At 31.4% G+C, this 17,552-nt stretch overlaps 2 protein-coding genes across 4 annotated transcripts in view; both read right to left on the bottom strand.

Annotated features, from left to right (window-relative positions):
* Window positions 1-3,357: 3,357 nt before the first annotated feature.
* LOC136975099 (dehydrogenase/reductase SDR family member 4-like) lies at window positions 3,358-4,461 on the bottom strand. Its single transcript, XM_067270099.1, has one exon. It carries the CDS (start codon window positions 4,415-4,417, stop codon window positions 3,593-3,595), a length of 825 nt encoding a protein of 274 aa, XP_067126200.1. The 5' UTR covers window positions 4,418-4,461; the 3' UTR covers window positions 3,358-3,592.
* Window positions 4,462-13,207: 8,746 nt separating this feature from the next.
* The window catches only part of LOC136975097 (stromal membrane-associated protein 1), a 42,425-nt gene continuing 38,080 nt past the window's right edge, over window positions 13,208-17,552 (bottom strand). For all 3 annotated transcript variants that reach the window (XM_067270097.1, XM_067270096.1, XM_067270098.1), the window contains 2 exons: window positions 17,282-17,467; window positions 13,208-14,510 (listed from right to left, as the gene is read on the bottom strand). In XM_067270097.1, coding sequence (XP_067126198.1) covers window positions 17,288-17,467 — 180 coding nt within the window. In that variant the 3' untranslated portion in view covers window positions 13,208-14,510; window positions 17,282-17,287. The remainder of the gene's footprint in view (window positions 14,511-17,281; window positions 17,468-17,552) is intronic.

Raw genomic sequence — 17,552 nt, 5'->3', positions numbered from 1 at the left:
CAGACTAGTACGTCACACGAATTGCGGGATGTATGGTTAGGCCATTGGTGCAAGCCGCACCCGACACGGTGTTCTAGCAAGATAATAGAGAGGTTGCGTCCGACGTTTTCAGCCCAAAACGTGAACGTCGGACGTCGAGCGCCGCCATCTGGCAATTTTATAAGGTTGATGATGGCATTCGTTACTTCTAGCATGGCGAGTAAAAGATCGGTTTAAACTTCATTTTTTTGTTTTGGGTTAAAATTATGGTGTATTTTATTAAAATAATAATCATTTAAGCATTTGCGAATAATACTGGTAAAGAAACGGACAATTTTAATCCAGAAATAATTTAATTATTCAATTTTTTTTGCAAGTGATGTGAAGTGCCTATAGAATTTACATATTATTTATCTTCATAATAGCTTATCTTAAGGTAGGTTTGTTCTTCCATAGCATCTTCTACCATCAACAGCGTAATACGTTTGTAAATTTTCTAAAAATAATTTTCCGAGCTGCTTTCCGATTTACATAAGCCACTACTTCCCTCAACAAACTATCCTATGGTAGGAGACACGACGTTAATTAAAATAATTATTTAGTGTTATTAAACATCCTATAAATACATTAAAATAGTTTAATTTGTTTATTTACCTTCGCTGAATCCGTGAATGCTGTTTATGTCTAAGAAACAAGAGACGAGCTTTCACAAGTAGTAATAAGAATTTCATTATACAGTATTAATATAAAATTTGAAGTTCTACATTAAAATTTCGCTAATAATGTACGGTACATAACATCAATAATAATTTGAGTGTATTAATATTATTGGTTAAATTTTAATAGAAATAGAGAATTCTTAGAATTCTGAACTGTGTTAAAAAAGTACACAATTAAGAATTCTGTTATAAAAGTTATTTTTAAAAAATTGTAGGCTATTTACGACAGTCTGTGGCTTTAAATTTTATACTATTTCTTTTTTTTTTGAATGTAAAAATTTACTGATGCACAACACAAATAAGTTAAACTCGTTAAAAGTCATACCATTCTATAAATATAGCACATGCAAGAGTTTAATTCTATTTTATGCGAAATGACAACGAAAGTATAATGCTAAATAGGGAACTATTCAAACTTTAATTTGTTTTTTTATGAGTTATAAAACAATAAATTTTACTCTTGAATTTTTAATATACTATATTTTGTTTAAATTGTGGATTTATCCTTTTATTATATATGAATATCAATAATTTCATGGATATTCCACAATTAAGGGATACATTTTTCAGTATAATTAAAAATTGTTGTTATTCAAGAATAATTGGGTTGAGTCATAAGTTCCGTTTTCTAAACTGACATTTATTTGCCAATAAAATGTACAATAGACTTTAATCTAATACATATTCACCGTCATTATTGATGACTTCTTGCCATTTTTCGGGCAACTTGTCAATTTCCCTTGCATAAAATTCTGGTGGCTTCGAATCAAAACACTCCTGGACGAACTCTTGAACCTGGTCATCATTTTTGAAGCATTGCCCTTGTAAAGCATTCTGCAGTGCCCGGAAAAGATGGAAATCTGTTGGTGCCAGGTCCGATGAATATGGTGAATGAGGCAAAACACACCAGCCAAACTCCAAAATTTTTTCTTGTGTAATCTTCGCCGTGTGCAGCCTTGCATTGTCATGCAATAAGGTGATCTTTTTTCCGTTAACAAGTACAGGACGCTTTTCTTGAAGTTTTAGCCGAATTTACTCTAATTGTTGTACGTATACATTTGCAGTAACAGTTTCATTGTGTGGCAACAACTCAAAATGGATAATTCCTCGACGATCCCACCATACACAACAAAATTTTTCTTCCATGCAACCGGGCTTGGGGTCCGGTTGTGGCTGATCATCTCTGTCAACCCATTATCTTTTTCGAATGACATTTTCGTAAGTGATCCACTTTTCATTTCCCATGACCATTTTAATCAAAAAAAGGTTCCTCTTTTTGCCAAGAAAGCAAGGCAGCAGCTATCAACCTTCTGTCAGCCTTATTCCATTTACTGGAGTTACGTGGAACCCAAACTCCCAGCTTGCTCACTTTTCCTAATTTTTGGAGGTGATGATTGATTGGGATGTGTGCAGCTTCTCTGCTAACTCCCTCGTCATTTGCTGTGGATTCTGCTCAATCAGGACCTTTAAAACGCCATCAGAGGCCTGGTCTTTCTTCATCTTTTAAGGACAAATCACCAGAACAAAATTTTGCAAACCACTTTCGAACTGCTCTGTCTGAAATTACTCCACTGCCGTAGACATTGCAATTTCTTTTTGCCGTTTCTGTAACGTTATTGCAGAGTTTAAACTTCCACAACATGATATGGCGTACATGATTCTTCAAATGCTCCTATTTAAATGAATTCAAAAACAATTTTTTATTACATTATTGACACTTAAGTGTTGAAATTTAAAATTTACAGACTATTTACTAATAGCCACTAGTAAAACTCAGTTGAAGCAACATATCTTCTGGCAAGTATTTGACAGTCATTTACACCTACCCGCTAACGAAACTTACTGTATTTGACTCGACCCAATATTTTAAAAATGCAATTACTTTTTACTTAATAGAGAGTATAGTCAGTCAATTTTTCAGATTTAAAAAACGTAATTGTTTTTGAAAGTTTGCTGAATAGTAAAATTATTTTTTGTTTACTGATCAATGATAAATTTTTTTACTCAATGAAAAAATAATTTTTTAAAACTTAATTGCAAAGTTCCCGGTGTAATTTCAACGATGACTAATTACTACTAATTTTCGAACTCTATTAAAGTAATATAGTACATACAGTATGTAATAGTTGTATATGATTACATGCAGATTATTATAGCTGGAAACGGGTGTTTTCAATACATCCTACCATCATTTCGACGCCATGTTTGATACAGAAAACTGTCGAGGAAGAACACGCAATATTTTTCCCCCCGACCAAATAATTGATACCACGTTTTAATTTTTAATGGAGATTATTTTAAACATAATTTTTATTATGTTAATGCAAGCAAGCAGAAATATTAGTGTCATTGCACATTATAAATAAAACGTACTGTACTTTCAGTTTGAAACATGGCGTCGAAATGATGGTAGTCTTAAAAACTTAATATAAAAATCATGATTAGATATTCAAAAATTATCCTTAATGTATACGTCATAATCATATAAGACTAATATATATGTACCATATTATATGTTCAAAAATATAAGTAACATTGAATATCCTTATAACTACATTCGGTCCAAAAATATTTACATTAATCTTTATTTTTATTTCAATTTAGCAATTAAATATATATTTTTTAAAATAAAGCCTTGCTCAAATGTATATTAGAAATATACAGTATATGCCTTTAATAAATCATTGGTAACATAAAACAGTTTTCCTAATTTAAACAAGTTCTTATTTATTATTTCATATTTTTGTATTCATTTTTTTGGCAATTATTTACTTAGTTTTTCTTTCAAAACTGAATAGTTGTAACTTCAGTTTTGAATTGTTTAGTATTACAATTTCAAATTTATAAAATCTAATTATATAAGGATATGAATAACTCTTAATGACTCTGTTACTTCACAAATGTGCATATATTCCACCGGTGACAGCAACACATTCGCCCGTGATATACGAAGCATCATCAGAACAGAGAAAAGCGGCAACACCTCCGATGTCATCTGGTTCGCCCACTCTTCTCAGAGGAATTCTCAGTTCATCAACTAAATGTTCATTAGACGTTAATGCTTGACTAAATTTAGTTTTTATAAGTCCAGGAGCAATACAGTTGACCCTGATGTTCATGGGAGCGCAAGTCATTGCCATTGTTTTTGTCAGTCCGAGTAGAGCCGTTTTACTAACAGAATATGAGCCTAGTAGTTCGAAAGGCTGATAACCGCCAATAGACGATATATATATAACCGACCCGCCTCCTCTTTTCTCTATTTGTGGCACTACTTCTTTTGTTATCATGAAAGCTGCCACAACATTTACGTCAAAAATCTTTTTCCAAATTTCTTCCGGTGTATCTAAAAAAGCTCCGAAATAAGGATTGATTCCGGCATTAGAGACTAAGATATCAATGGCACCTTTTTTATCCAACGCAAACTGTACGAGATGTTTTCTATCTTCTTCCTTCCCCACGTGACAAACTGTGCCTTCTACATCTAAACCACATTTCTTGAGTTCTTCCACGGCTTTTTTAACATTGTTTTCCTTCCTGCTGCTAATTATAACAGAAGCTCCGTTCTGTGCTAGGCGTTTGGCGATAGAGAAACCTATCCCCTCTGTCGAAGCAGTCACGATAGCAGTTTTACCTTTAAGATTCTGTACACTCGACATATTTAACCTTTTTACTGTTATTAAAGTGCTTACTTTTAAAAAACTAGCAAAATTACGAAACATGTCTGAACTAATCTTGTTTACATTACACAATTAAACTGATAAGAAACTGCCGTATTTCGTACTTCTTCCAATAAAAAATAGCCAAGTTTTGTCTTTAATATGTTTTTGTATATTGTTTTTAAAAATAACATTAACAAACATTTTTGAGATTATTTTTTATTGAATATAAAACATTATATATATATTCTAATTTATAACTTTATATATATATATTACTATTACACTATATACATATATACATTTGTGAATCATGTATACATGTATATAATGTTACAAGCTAATATATTATTTCCTAAAATTTAATTCTATTATAAAATAGAAAAATATTATCTCAAAGGATTCTTTTTAAACCATGAAGCGCGTTTCCTAGTAAAGCCGCCTTGTCAAAAGACGGTACAAGCTATTTCCTCTTTGTTATCCGCGGCTATAGTGAGGTTTACAACAAAGTTTGCTTCAAAAGTCAGAAGTTAAGATGGCTGCCACCATAAATTATACGCATATTACGTACTGTTACAGTACCTCAAATAAAAATTGTGACATTCAAAAATTTATTTTAATCCTTTGCGCGTTGGAAGAGCTCTTTAAAATTTCCAATTGAATTCTTTCTTTCTTTTTTAAACTCTCCACTTACGAGCACTAAGAATCTTTCTTCATACTTATCGTGGGTGGACGGCTGGATGGCCGAATGGTTAAGGTTGTCAACTACTGCTCAGGAGATTCTGAACGAATCCGGATGAGTGGAAAAACTCCGGAAATCTTTCGGGGATGGTCCCAGTTATATCGGACCCATCTATCATTATATATTGTAATTGTTAGGCGGTTGTTTTCTCTTACACACAATGAAGTGGTATAATAAGAAAATAGACTTTAATAATAGACTTTTATAATAAGGAAATACATCAGCTTTATTAAATATTACTTTTATTGCCATGATGTGTTTCTACTACATTGTTAAAATTCTCTTAAAATTTTACGACAATCTTGACGTACAGTACATTACATTCTTTCCTCCTAAAATCACATTACAATTTTCTATAAATTTTAAAAGTTAACTTAATAATTAATATTTCATATTTTTACAACAGATTTTACATTTAATATTAGAATTTTGTTTTATATCTTTATAAGCAGTTTAGTAAATTTTAACAAGCAATAATTACATTAAAATTTCATTTTTCATTTTTGATATTTACATACGGAGCTAATATAAAAGCTAATACTGGTATTTTATCAAATAATTTACATAATTCTTTTATCATTTTACAAATTTTATATGACATATATATTATATTAAATATATGTTTTAAATTACATATTTTACATCAGGGCACACGTACATTGGGGCATTTGAAGCACGTGCCCACCCCTTTGTCGTCGGGTTGCCCTTTTCTTAATCTCCAAGGGAGCTCTGGTTTCATCTTATTTTTAAACATCTGGCTTTCCCAGGGTTTATAAAGTACACCTCGCAGTAATTGTTACACCAAGAGTTATTAATCGTAAATTTCAAAAATTTATGTAGTGAAACCAATTTTAGGAACATCAGAATGCCTATAACTTGTCTTAAGGTGATCAGACGTTCCGGATTGTGCGGGACTGTCCCGGATTTGGGTTGTTAGTCCCGCATTGAACACCGCCCCGGAAAGTGTTCCGCATTTGGTCATGTAACATTTTCAACATGTTCGCAAGTTGTTTTCTTTTACTACTAGTAGCCCGGGACGCTCCTTAGTGGGCGTTCTAGCAGCAACGGTGCCATTCCGTGGAATAAATAATAAATTCATATCAATAATTCAATAATAAATTCCTATTGCAATAATAATATTTAAATTAATAATAAATTCAGTATATCTAAGGGCGCCCCTAGTGGCCGTTCTAGGCATACCATGACAGATATACAAACAGCGCCAAAGAAGTTGTAAAAAAAATGTTCTTTTCTGTAAAGACTTATTTTTAAGTTTATTTATGCATTTATGTATTTATATATATATTTATCTAAATTATTTATCAATGAATTAGTTATTATTATTATATATATGTCGGAGGTCCACCCCATTTTTAGCTCCCACAACACAGAAGCGTCCCGCATTTCAACCTAACATATATGGTCACTTTACTATAACTACATGTGAATTTTTTTCTCGTAAATAGTGAGTTTATAGAAAAATATTACAATTAGTTTGGTTTATTTAGTTACTGCTACGCGACACGTGGGTGATCTTCTCAGGGGATGTTTTCCGGGAGTTTTATGGAATATCAGCTCCTATTTACGTGTTACTAACTTGAAGGAAACCCGAAAAACTCCACATGGTCAGCCCATTGGCCATGCGCGAACCCACGACCGACTACCCGTGTAACAACTTTGACTCCATGTAGCGTAGTTTTATGCGCTACTCATCAAAGTAATAATATAGTGTCTACTTCGTGCTAAATCATTATCACACTAATTAAGTGAATATAATAATTTTTTTCAGCTACAATTTGAAAAATTGTAGACCTATAAATTTCCACTGTCTTTCCTTAATCTCGAGAACGGAGTTAGATGAAATCGAAGACCAGATATGGAAACCTTAGGAGCAGAAGGCCCCGATTAATTATATACGAACTTTCGATGCAAGCCGGAAGTCACATTATTTCAATTCAAAACTTCCCCTGAAAGCAGTTAATAGATTACCGGCACGACTATACAAACTTGCAAATTGTTAAAGAAAAAGTATGATGTACTGGGGCACTACTAATTTGAAGGTGGAGAATATTAATTATATATTAAAATATATTTAAAATTGCAACGCGGCTTTGTGATGATGGCACAATAAATAATTACTCGTTAACTTATAATAATTTAATCGAGTTATTTATTTTCACATTTAAATTTTTGTTAATTTTATTTTTAGGTAGTTGTTAATTACAGCATTATTAAATACTGATATATCTTAATAATATACTGATAAGATATATCTAAAACTTTAGCTCTCTGCCAGTAAATGTAGTTCTTTAGTTCTCAGAAAAGCTACCAGGTTCTTTTTGAATCCCTTTAAACATTCTGAATATTTTCTTATTCATTTCAGTTGTGTGATCATTTTACCTTATTGGAATCCTTAGATTTCTACGTATTCGTTCTTTCTTTGGCGTTGTATGAGGTTCGCTGTTTTCCTTAAATTTTGGTTGTCGTTATACCTTCACGTTCTTGAATTATTAACATATATTCTTGAATTAAACATTAAAAAAGCTAGATTAATGACCTGAAACCGTGTCGCGCTTGATTCTTGTTGACTATGAACACAATATAGTGCTTTCGACGATCACTTGGCTTTTCTTCTCCCTGTTATTTAGTAGAGACAAGCATTACGTGCATATGTAGCTCGTTTAGGGCCTAATATGCCCCTCTTCAGTAAACTAAATATTAAGACGATAACACTTTACAACCAATGTTTCAGGCAATGGCACTTTACAACTAACGTTAAGAACGTTGGTTTTAAAAACTTTTTAACTTTAAAACTTCGACTAAAATCAGTATTCTTTCCGTACTGTACATGGTAACTTAAAAAAGTCGCAGGAACCACAATTCACAATGCACTAATCAACACTAAACTGTCTGAATTATTCGTTCGTATCCTATCCGATTCTTGCTTCACGGCACTTCGACTGTCGTGCTCATCATCAACTAAATAACAGGGAGAAGAAAAGCCAAGTGATCGTCGAAAGCACTATATTGTGTTCGTAGTCAACAAAAATTAAAAAAGCTAATTAAAAAGATAAACTTTTTATTTATTTTAAAGAGAATACATTATTAGTAAATTCGAAATTTTATTGTAAACTGTATATGTATTTGATATATTTTTCGTTCTATCTGATTTTTCATGAAACAATTGTTAGCTATGGGACAAGACGCCCTTTGCACCCACACTTAGTGTGTGAACGCGACACCGGGATTGTTTATCATCAAGCAACGTTGTAAAAAAATTTCGCTTATTTTCCGATTTTAGGGATCCCCCTTTAAATTTTTAGCAATACCGATTGATAATTTTATTCTAATTATTATTATCTCACAACATATGGACGAAAAAACGAAGGGGATGATTGTCGTTTCCTCCTTTTTCAATAGTGTTATGGATAAACTAACAACTGTTACCTATGACGTGGACACAATTCATATTATACGAGAGGACGACGACTAAAAATAACGAATCAAGCTCATCTCTCATTACTTCAACTTCCTTCGGAATAAAATCATGATTAGTCAGAAGAAATAAAACAAAAGAATGACGAAAAACATCGAGAAGGAAGAGGAAAGTGTACAAAAACACCCAGAAAAAGAACTCCTAGAAAAGGGCCAATAGTAGCAGAGAGCCGCAACAGAGGAGAGTGTCAAATAGAATCAGCGAAGATAGATAAGGAAGGAAAGAATGAGGTGCAAATAGAAAAAAAGGAACCGAAGAGAAGACAACTTTTTTCCTGGTATGTTGTGAGTCGTCAAGTTCGGATATCCCCTGCTAAGTACCGCTGGTTTAATAGTGTAGAAATAGGCGAACTTCCGAGGATAGACTGTCTATCCAGATACTGGCATATTGTTATAGACAGATTTTGTATTTAATATTAATTTTAAACTTAATTTTAGTGTTATCCTTAGTTTTTGTAAGAATAAAAAAAAAAATTATTAAGTTGGTTAATTCATTTTGCATCCATTCTCCTGATAGACTCGTTCCTGGACTTCAGAATGACTCTTCCCCTCGCGCCTTACATACTATATCTCAAATTTTTATAGTATCCATACTTAAAATTTTCGGATCTCGATTTTGACGTCCCCCAAGTCCCCATAACTAATTTCTTTTCTCCCTCCAAACTATCAAAACTCGGTGGTTGAACGGGAGATTTGAATCCAAACGCAAAAACTAAGACACACAATATAACACCGACAACTGGAAATGCATGATATGGATTGACAACTAATATCATTCAAAATTGATATATCCTAACCACATTGCTGATCAAATAAGAAAAACTATTAGATCTTCGTCAACGTTTACATCGTTCGGTTCCTTTGACGTCATCATCTCCAAACATATAAAATGGACGGCGTTCGTATTACATATATCACACACTTGAAAATTTTTAAAGAAATTTTCAAAAATAATCTCGAATAAGCAAAAATTTATTCATTCTTCGAATACATTAAATACGACTTTTTTTAAGCAAGATTATTTGCAGTTTAATATGATCATATCTTCCACATATTATAAGCACATTATTACATTAATACACATCTTATAACTGGATCACAAAATTTGATCAAATAAGATTATGGGCCGACTGGAGAGCCGTACCGCAATGAAGCGGTTGGCCTAACATTGCTGCATTCGGTTTTTATTTTTTAAAATTATTTCCTTCCCATGAGTATTAAGTAAATTATTTTTTGGCTTGTCCATTATTGGTTCGACAAGACGCTCAACGGGAACTGCCGGTTGGTAAAAAATGGGTCAGAACGTGTCGATTGAACTACCTGACCCGCCTCAGACATGGCTCTCCAGGGCGTTAGGCTGACGAATTTACCACAACCACCAAGAATGTATTGAAAACGATTTCTTGTCGTGAGTTCTGCCCATGATGAGTTTGACGAATTGATGGTGTGACCAAATCCGGAGATATTGGATCAGATCATTCATGGAAATTCTTGGTAATCCTAATAGTATCTTGTCCATTCAGAACAGTGTTCAGTAACGTAGAATGCAAAGTAAGAAATCTAATTGGCTAGGAGAGCAAAGCATAAAATTGTTCTGAGCATTTAAACGATGTTCTCAACATAGAGTAAATATTACGAAAATGTATACATGGGTCATCTGGCTCCATATGTAGGGTCGCATCCACCATCACCCATTTTCTATATTGAGAGTGGCATGCAGTATACGTATAATGGTGTATACTGCATGCCACTCTCAGATATGACATGCCACGAAGATATTTAATGATTTTATAGAAGATTTAAAAATAAAACTGAAGCAAGAGCTGTACACAGAATTATCATCACATTACATTTTCAAAACATTTTTTCGTCTACAAGAATTAATTTATCAGAAAATCGATTATTGATGAAAATGTTTGAAATTCCATTTAATTGGTAATGATTAAATTGGCAGCTACGGGAGGCTCCGGTAAAGCTTTTTAATCTTTAAAATTGATATTTTCAATTTCCGAGATGAGCACCCAAGGATTGGATTTGTGGGAAGCACGAATTTGGGTTGTTTCACTTTATTAAATACCAAGCACTTCACTCTAATTTGAGTGCATGAATGTGAAAATTCAAGTAAAGGTTAAATAGGATTTGTGCTGATATATCTATGGGAAGAGTGACATTCCCACAGAAAATTCTCTCATACAGACAAGGTCCATGCCGGCATAGCTAAATTACACTATAGAGGGTGTCTTAAGTGCAGACCTATAGGAGTTTCTCATATTACCATTTCTAACATGTCACGGACTACAGAGGAACGAATTCGGTGATTTTGATGGTGGAAATGTGCAGTCACCAAAAAGTGACAACAAAATTTAATAGGCTCCATCCAGACTGCAGATCAATCACATAAATGTGTTGATAAGCTCATTATCAAATTTAAGGAAATTGTTGAAAGATGCAATGGATGCTGGTCTTGGAGATACCAATTTCACTTGACATGCATCAAATGGACTTCTGCGGACTCTGTGTGAAATGAGCCAACACTTCAGTACTGCTTTCCTTATCTGCTGCGTTGCTTGATTGCTTGACAGTCAACTACGAGGGCCATCATGTATGCTCCTAGTTTCCTTATATTTGGCAATAAGCTTACCACACATTTGTGCAAGATTGGATGTGCAGCACCTATTGAATTCTCTGACAAGTTCTCTGACTGCAGGTCACCACCATCAGAATTACTTGAATTCATTCTCCTGCAGTCAATGATATGGTTTCCCTGTAATGAAAAACAGTAATAAGAAAAAAGTCCTCTAGGACCAGATTTATAGGATACTCTGTATTTGAATGTGATCATGTTAAGAGATTTGTCACCATGTCTGTCACAGTACATAACTGACAAGTTCAATGTCTGTAGATGTTTTTTTTTAATTAAATATCCATTTATATCATATACAACTTTCTGTTTACATCTTAAAATAGTGAAAAAAATTTATGGTAATGCCAAAACTCCAGTTCTCTGTTTAAGTGCTCTTCTCTTAGAAGTGAAACTTCTCTCTCAGGGATCTGTTTAAAATGAGCAATTATAAGAAATAATTTTAAAATGATCATGAAATGCATTTGACAGTTAAATTGAACATTTAAATAAATATATGAATAAAGAACTTTTTTTATGATTGGGTAAACTTTCTACTAGGACTCTATTATATAAAATATTTAAGTACTATATTTTTTGGCTTTTCATATACTATATAGGATGACCAAAGGTAAGGACTTTTAAGTAGCAGTATAAGTTTGGAACTGTTGAGAATCAATTTTAGAATATGTGCCCCCAATGCAACAAAGTACTGCATCACCAAATTCAATTCAATGTTACCAAACTCCTTATTACTATAATTTGAGTTCTACTTTGAATAAGATCAGGTGATTAAAAATAAAAGTATTTTCAGAAACAGAATTACTATCTTAGTAATATTTTTTAGGGAATTAGTCCTAAAAAATTATTTTTTTTAGGAACATTAAAAATTTAATTTGAATGAGCTATTATTTATTGTGACATTGTTAACAATGCTATGGAGGCAATTTTTAATTTATTTAATTTAAAATATTGCTATTTTGGAAAAAACCGGCATAACTCAAAAAGTGCAATTTTTTTGATTACGTCATAAAACAAAAATGTAGTAAATTTTTGTGTGGAAGTGTCACAAAAGTAACTTACATATTTGGCCACTAGGGAGCAGTTATGTCAGTGTTGAATTATCAAAACTACTCTAAAATTTACAAATATAAATAAATAACAACTAACCCGTTACAAAGCTATACACCACAAGAGCCGAATTATCTAAAATTTACATTTTTGTTTTGATTATGACAATCAAAAAAATTGCACTTTGAGTTATGCCGGTTTTCTTCCAAAGTATCAATATATGTTCTCCACCTCAAATTAGTAGTGACTTAACTATGTACAGTACATACTTTTCCTTTAAGAATAGTCTTGCCAGTCATTAACTAATAACTTTCAGGGAAAAATTTTTGAATTGAAATAATGTGACTTCCAATTTGCATCAGAAGTTTGTATATAATTAAATTGGGGCCTCTTGCCCCTAAGCTTTCTATATCTGGTCTCGCCTTTCATCTAACTCAGTTTTTGAAATTAAGGAACAACACACCCAACAGCCGTAAGTACAGGTTAATTTTAGTAGCGCCATCTCTTGCGCAAACTGTTCACTTACGGCTGTTGGGTGTGTTGTTACTTATATTAACGGGTTTCATTGGTGTTTATTTGAAATTAAGGAAAGAGACAGTAGGAATTTATAGGTCTACAATTTTTTCAAATTACAGCTGAATTATTTGAATAAAATTTCTTATTTCAAATGATTGAAATTTTAAATTCTTTATCTTCCATTTAATTTTTTAAACTAACTACTAGATTTAAATCAATGTTATAGAATAAGTTCTGTAGATGTCTTGGATATAAAAAAAAATCATTATTAAATTTATTAAATTAGTCAGTTATCAGTTTGTATTCAGTTATTTAAAAATTAGACAAGCTTTTATTATGCAATTTTTTTTTCCAAAGTTATTTTGCAGAGATGAATAGATGTGAATTATTCAATTAACTACAACATAACAAAATCTTAATATAATTTTATTAAACGAAATTTCAAGAAACTACGTAATTCAAAATTACAATTAAACAAGCTTAAAAATATACATATCACACTTCTAGAAGTTTTATTTCATTTTTTCAAATAAGACATCCTTTACATAATTTATATCACTTGTGAAATAAATATTCCCACAAAACTGAGGGAATTTAATAACATCCTAAACTACAAATACTTATTGCAAATGGTAGATATTTCTCATTAATATGATACAATTTCTTTATAAAAATAATAAAAACAAACAAGGAATGAATAATATAAGTGAGTATCAACAGTGCACAATATCAATCATTTAAATTAAAGAATTTACAAACTAATCTGAGTAAAAAAATTTTAGATCACTTTAAATAGAACAAATACTAAAAAAAATTAAGAATCCAAAATTTTACAATAATTCTCTATTTGTATAAATATCCTGTTTAATTTTATTAAATCATCTGGTTTTTGATTACTGTTTGTAATATAATTACCATGTACAATAAAAATGTCATTTTACTGTTTTACATTTATAATAAATCTATTGGATATATTTTATAAGAAAATAAATAATTTAGGTTATTATTTTTGGATAAATATTAGAATACTAAATTTAAATACCTCTTTTAATTGCTGATTTCCTAAAATAATTCAGCATATTTTAAATGGTGAAGTAATTCTCTCTCATTTATATACATACTCTTATAAAGTCAATTGGCCAATCTCTATTGCTGCATAAAATTATATACTAAATATGATTACCTTAAGAGTATAGATTTCATTTACACAACAATGATTTTCATTTCACAAGACTATTTGTACAATAGTAAGTGGGCTTCACTCTAAGCTGTACACTATTATTAGTTTAAACTATCTGTAAAACAATGTGATATAGTGGAAATAAAGTACTTAAGAAGTACTAAGGCAGAAAATTTTTTAACATATGTAATAATTATTCTCCCTAAAATTTAACAATATATACATATTTTAAATGATTTAAATTAATACTTTTTTTATAATATTGTGAAGACCTCAAATACAATTCAATGAAATTTTTTGTACGATGATATGATGCTTAGACTTTTGAAACTAAGTACTTATGTAATTAATATCTAGCTATTTAAATATGAATTATTTTAACAACAAAAATGCTATAAAAATTCAGTTTCTGATAAGCAATTTACAACAGAAGAAAACCTGAGATTTAATCAGTGATACAGTACATCTGTACAGCACTGCTGATGGCCATTGAATTAGGATTTATCTTCAAATAAACATGTTTAAAATTGATCTGAAAAAAAATTAACCACATTAAATTACAAAATAAATTTTTTTGTTATAAAAAATTTATGTAAAAACTTAGTCTTAAAAATCTCAAAAATAATCTGACCATTTGAACACCAATTGTTACCAACAAAATAAATATGCTTTAACATATCAATAATCACTAGATAGGGATATACACTTAGAATTATAAACTAAACTAAGTCTTCATGTCGTCTTTTGAAAGATATATGCTAGTGGTGTTTAATCTCTTGGTCACCTCTAATCATTTCAATAAAATTATTTAAATTTTCAAATAATTCAACAAATGAAGTGAAAAAATATTTTTTACTTAAAATTTAAGTGTAGTTTTTCATAACTTCAGTGCTTAAATCTTATCTTTGCATTTAAACATGCCCTAAGTGAGCTCTTATCTGTAGGAGTGCAAATTAATGCAATTTTTATATTTTTACAGATGTACATGTTTGATTACGATTATATCTTCAATTTCTACATTTTCTCTATCATCTAACGGTATAAAACACTTGTGGATTTAAAAAAAATTTTGTATATTTTTTTGTAATTTGAATAAGTGAAAATTGAAATTTGATAAGTTTAGTTTTTTGTATTTACAATACAAAAAACTAAACTTATCAAATTTCAATTTTCTCTTATTGACATCAGAATTGCATTATATTTTACAGGATTGTATTATCTTTCATGTTCAGGGTAGCAAAGCTGTATTATCTCCTACAAAAGTAATAGACTCAGCTGTTCTCCACTGTAAAGGTCAAGGAACTGCTAATCATTTTATTACTTTGTTTTGAAAAACTCCCTTTTGTGGCAGTAGTACTTCAAGTCTAAATTCGGACATGGAGATGGTTGCCGCTCCTGTGGGTGTCCGTACGATGATGCAAGACACTATGTTACTTGAGTGCCCCTTTATGGAAGACTTCCATAGGTAATCATTGATTGGAACAAGCCCAAAGACCAAGTACTCCAAACACTAGCAGCAAGTAAAGGAAGCTTAGAGACCTCAAAGGAATTGATGGAAATTGTCTTGGGTCTTTTCAACCTGTAGTCCAGTAGACACACCAGGCAGGATCCCCCTTATCTAGGGGAGGAGACCTTGCCAACCATTAAGGTGTGAGCAATACTCTCAATGGTAGAGCACTCTAGTGCAGTACAGGCTGCACAGAAAAATAAGTCCACATAAGAGGGTTGGACTCGAGAGTGAGGAAGGCAAGGAAGGCTGGTCCCCATTGGGTCATACCAGAGCCAAGAGCATATAACTCAGGTCTGACCTGTCTGTCCAGCCATCCCAGTGTTTGCTGGGTGCATGGCCTGCCTATGATTAAGTTTCTCTCTTTGTACTCTGTAGTGCCATCTTGGCAGAGCAGAGGCAAATTACTTAAGAGTTTAGTTCTTGTATAAATATATAAAAACAACGTTTAACAAATTACTTTGCTTTTTGTTTATTCGTCCGTCGTTTGCTACCAGTTGACAAGTCCACATTTCCACAAATACGGAGGTGACCTTTCTTTGTAGACTGCTTGTTAAACGTTGTTTTTATATATTTATACAAGAATTAAATGTATTACTGTCAGCCATGTATTATATTTTATATATACTTAAGAGTTGTTATATGAGGCTGTGTCAGTAGTGGGTCAAATGACTAACACTCTTTTCTTGCACTCAGGAGAATGTTTTCTTTTAGATTTAATGACTAGTGTTGCCAGTAATGAATTCTACAATTTTATTTTTTTTGTGAGATAGTTGCACACATTGTAACAATCTGATACATAATTTTAAAAATAGACATCACTCGAAATATTACAGAAAATATCAAAATTTGTTGCCGATTGTTTACACAGGAATGTTTATATGGGAATGATGGGAAATGAACTGCTAGAAAAAATAATGAATGGACCACCAAGAATTCAGTAATTTACTACATGATGTTAAATGCACAAATTTAAAATTTAATAATTTAAAAAATAATAAAATAACCAAATAAATGTTTGGACAACAATTACTAAATGGTATTGCTACATAATAAACAAATTTTAACTGTTGTAAAATTGAAAAGTGTTAAATTTCTTATCATGCTTGATAGCGAGAAAGCTGGGGATCATCATCAAAGAGAGAAAATCGCATTATTAAAAATAGTTGCAATGGCCCATTTGAAATGAATTGGTATTAGTCTAGTCATTGAAACTAAGAAAAAAAAAAGTGTAGCATTGTGGCAAAGTTTAAATATTCTACATTGTTATTTTATCAAGAGTACAGCATTATCATGCTGCAAGAGAATTTACTGCAGGTGGTACTAAGGTATTGTTTTTAGTAAAATTTAGTTCTGAACTTTTACTTAAAAACAAACATAGGAATCCCTCCAGAACATAAGTTGAGAACTAATACAAAGCCCCACAGTTCAATTGTTATTTATTTTGAGAAATTCATAGGAAAAAACCACCATGTATTTTTGGATACATATGCTCCAAGTTGAGAGTTAACATTAATATGTTATAAATTATATCATCATAGTGAATAAATTTTTTTCTGGCAAAATTGATACTCAAATTTTTGACTATAGTTTTAAATTTAATTTTTTTTGTTTAGATGCAATTCTTATTTTCACCTTAGATTTGAAAACTTTTTGTAACAAAATGGATATTTCAAATACTTTAGATGTATGTATAAAGAATGTGTCTTAAAAAAAACCATTCTGTCAACTCCACAGCCACCTAATGCAGTAAAAATTTATTCAAAAGAAATCTTTAAATTTAAAAGAAAATTTACCATTTATCACTGCCAAAGATTTGTTGATAGAGTTTGACCTTGAGGACCAGCTGGCCAAGTTGGTATAGATCCTGTCTGATCAGCAATATTTAATGTAGTATTTGTGGGTCTAATACCACCAGATGGTGCACCTAAATTCCAATTCTGATTACCACTTATTTGAAGGGAAGCCACCTGCTGCTGCAACTATAATAAAATTAATTTAGATTTTTTTAAATATAAATTATTTTAATGAAAAGAATTCAAGTTTCATGGAACAATCTTTAATAAG

Source organism: Centruroides vittatus, unplaced genomic scaffold, assembly GCF_030686945.1.
Source record: "Centruroides vittatus isolate TY-2023 unplaced genomic scaffold, ASM3068694v2 contig_364, whole genome shotgun sequence".
NCBI classification, from domain to species: Eukaryota; Metazoa; Arthropoda; class Arachnida; order Scorpiones; family Buthidae; genus Centruroides; species Centruroides vittatus.
The sequence above is the reverse complement of the archived record's forward strand: the minus strand, read 5'-3'. Positions and strand labels throughout refer to the sequence as shown.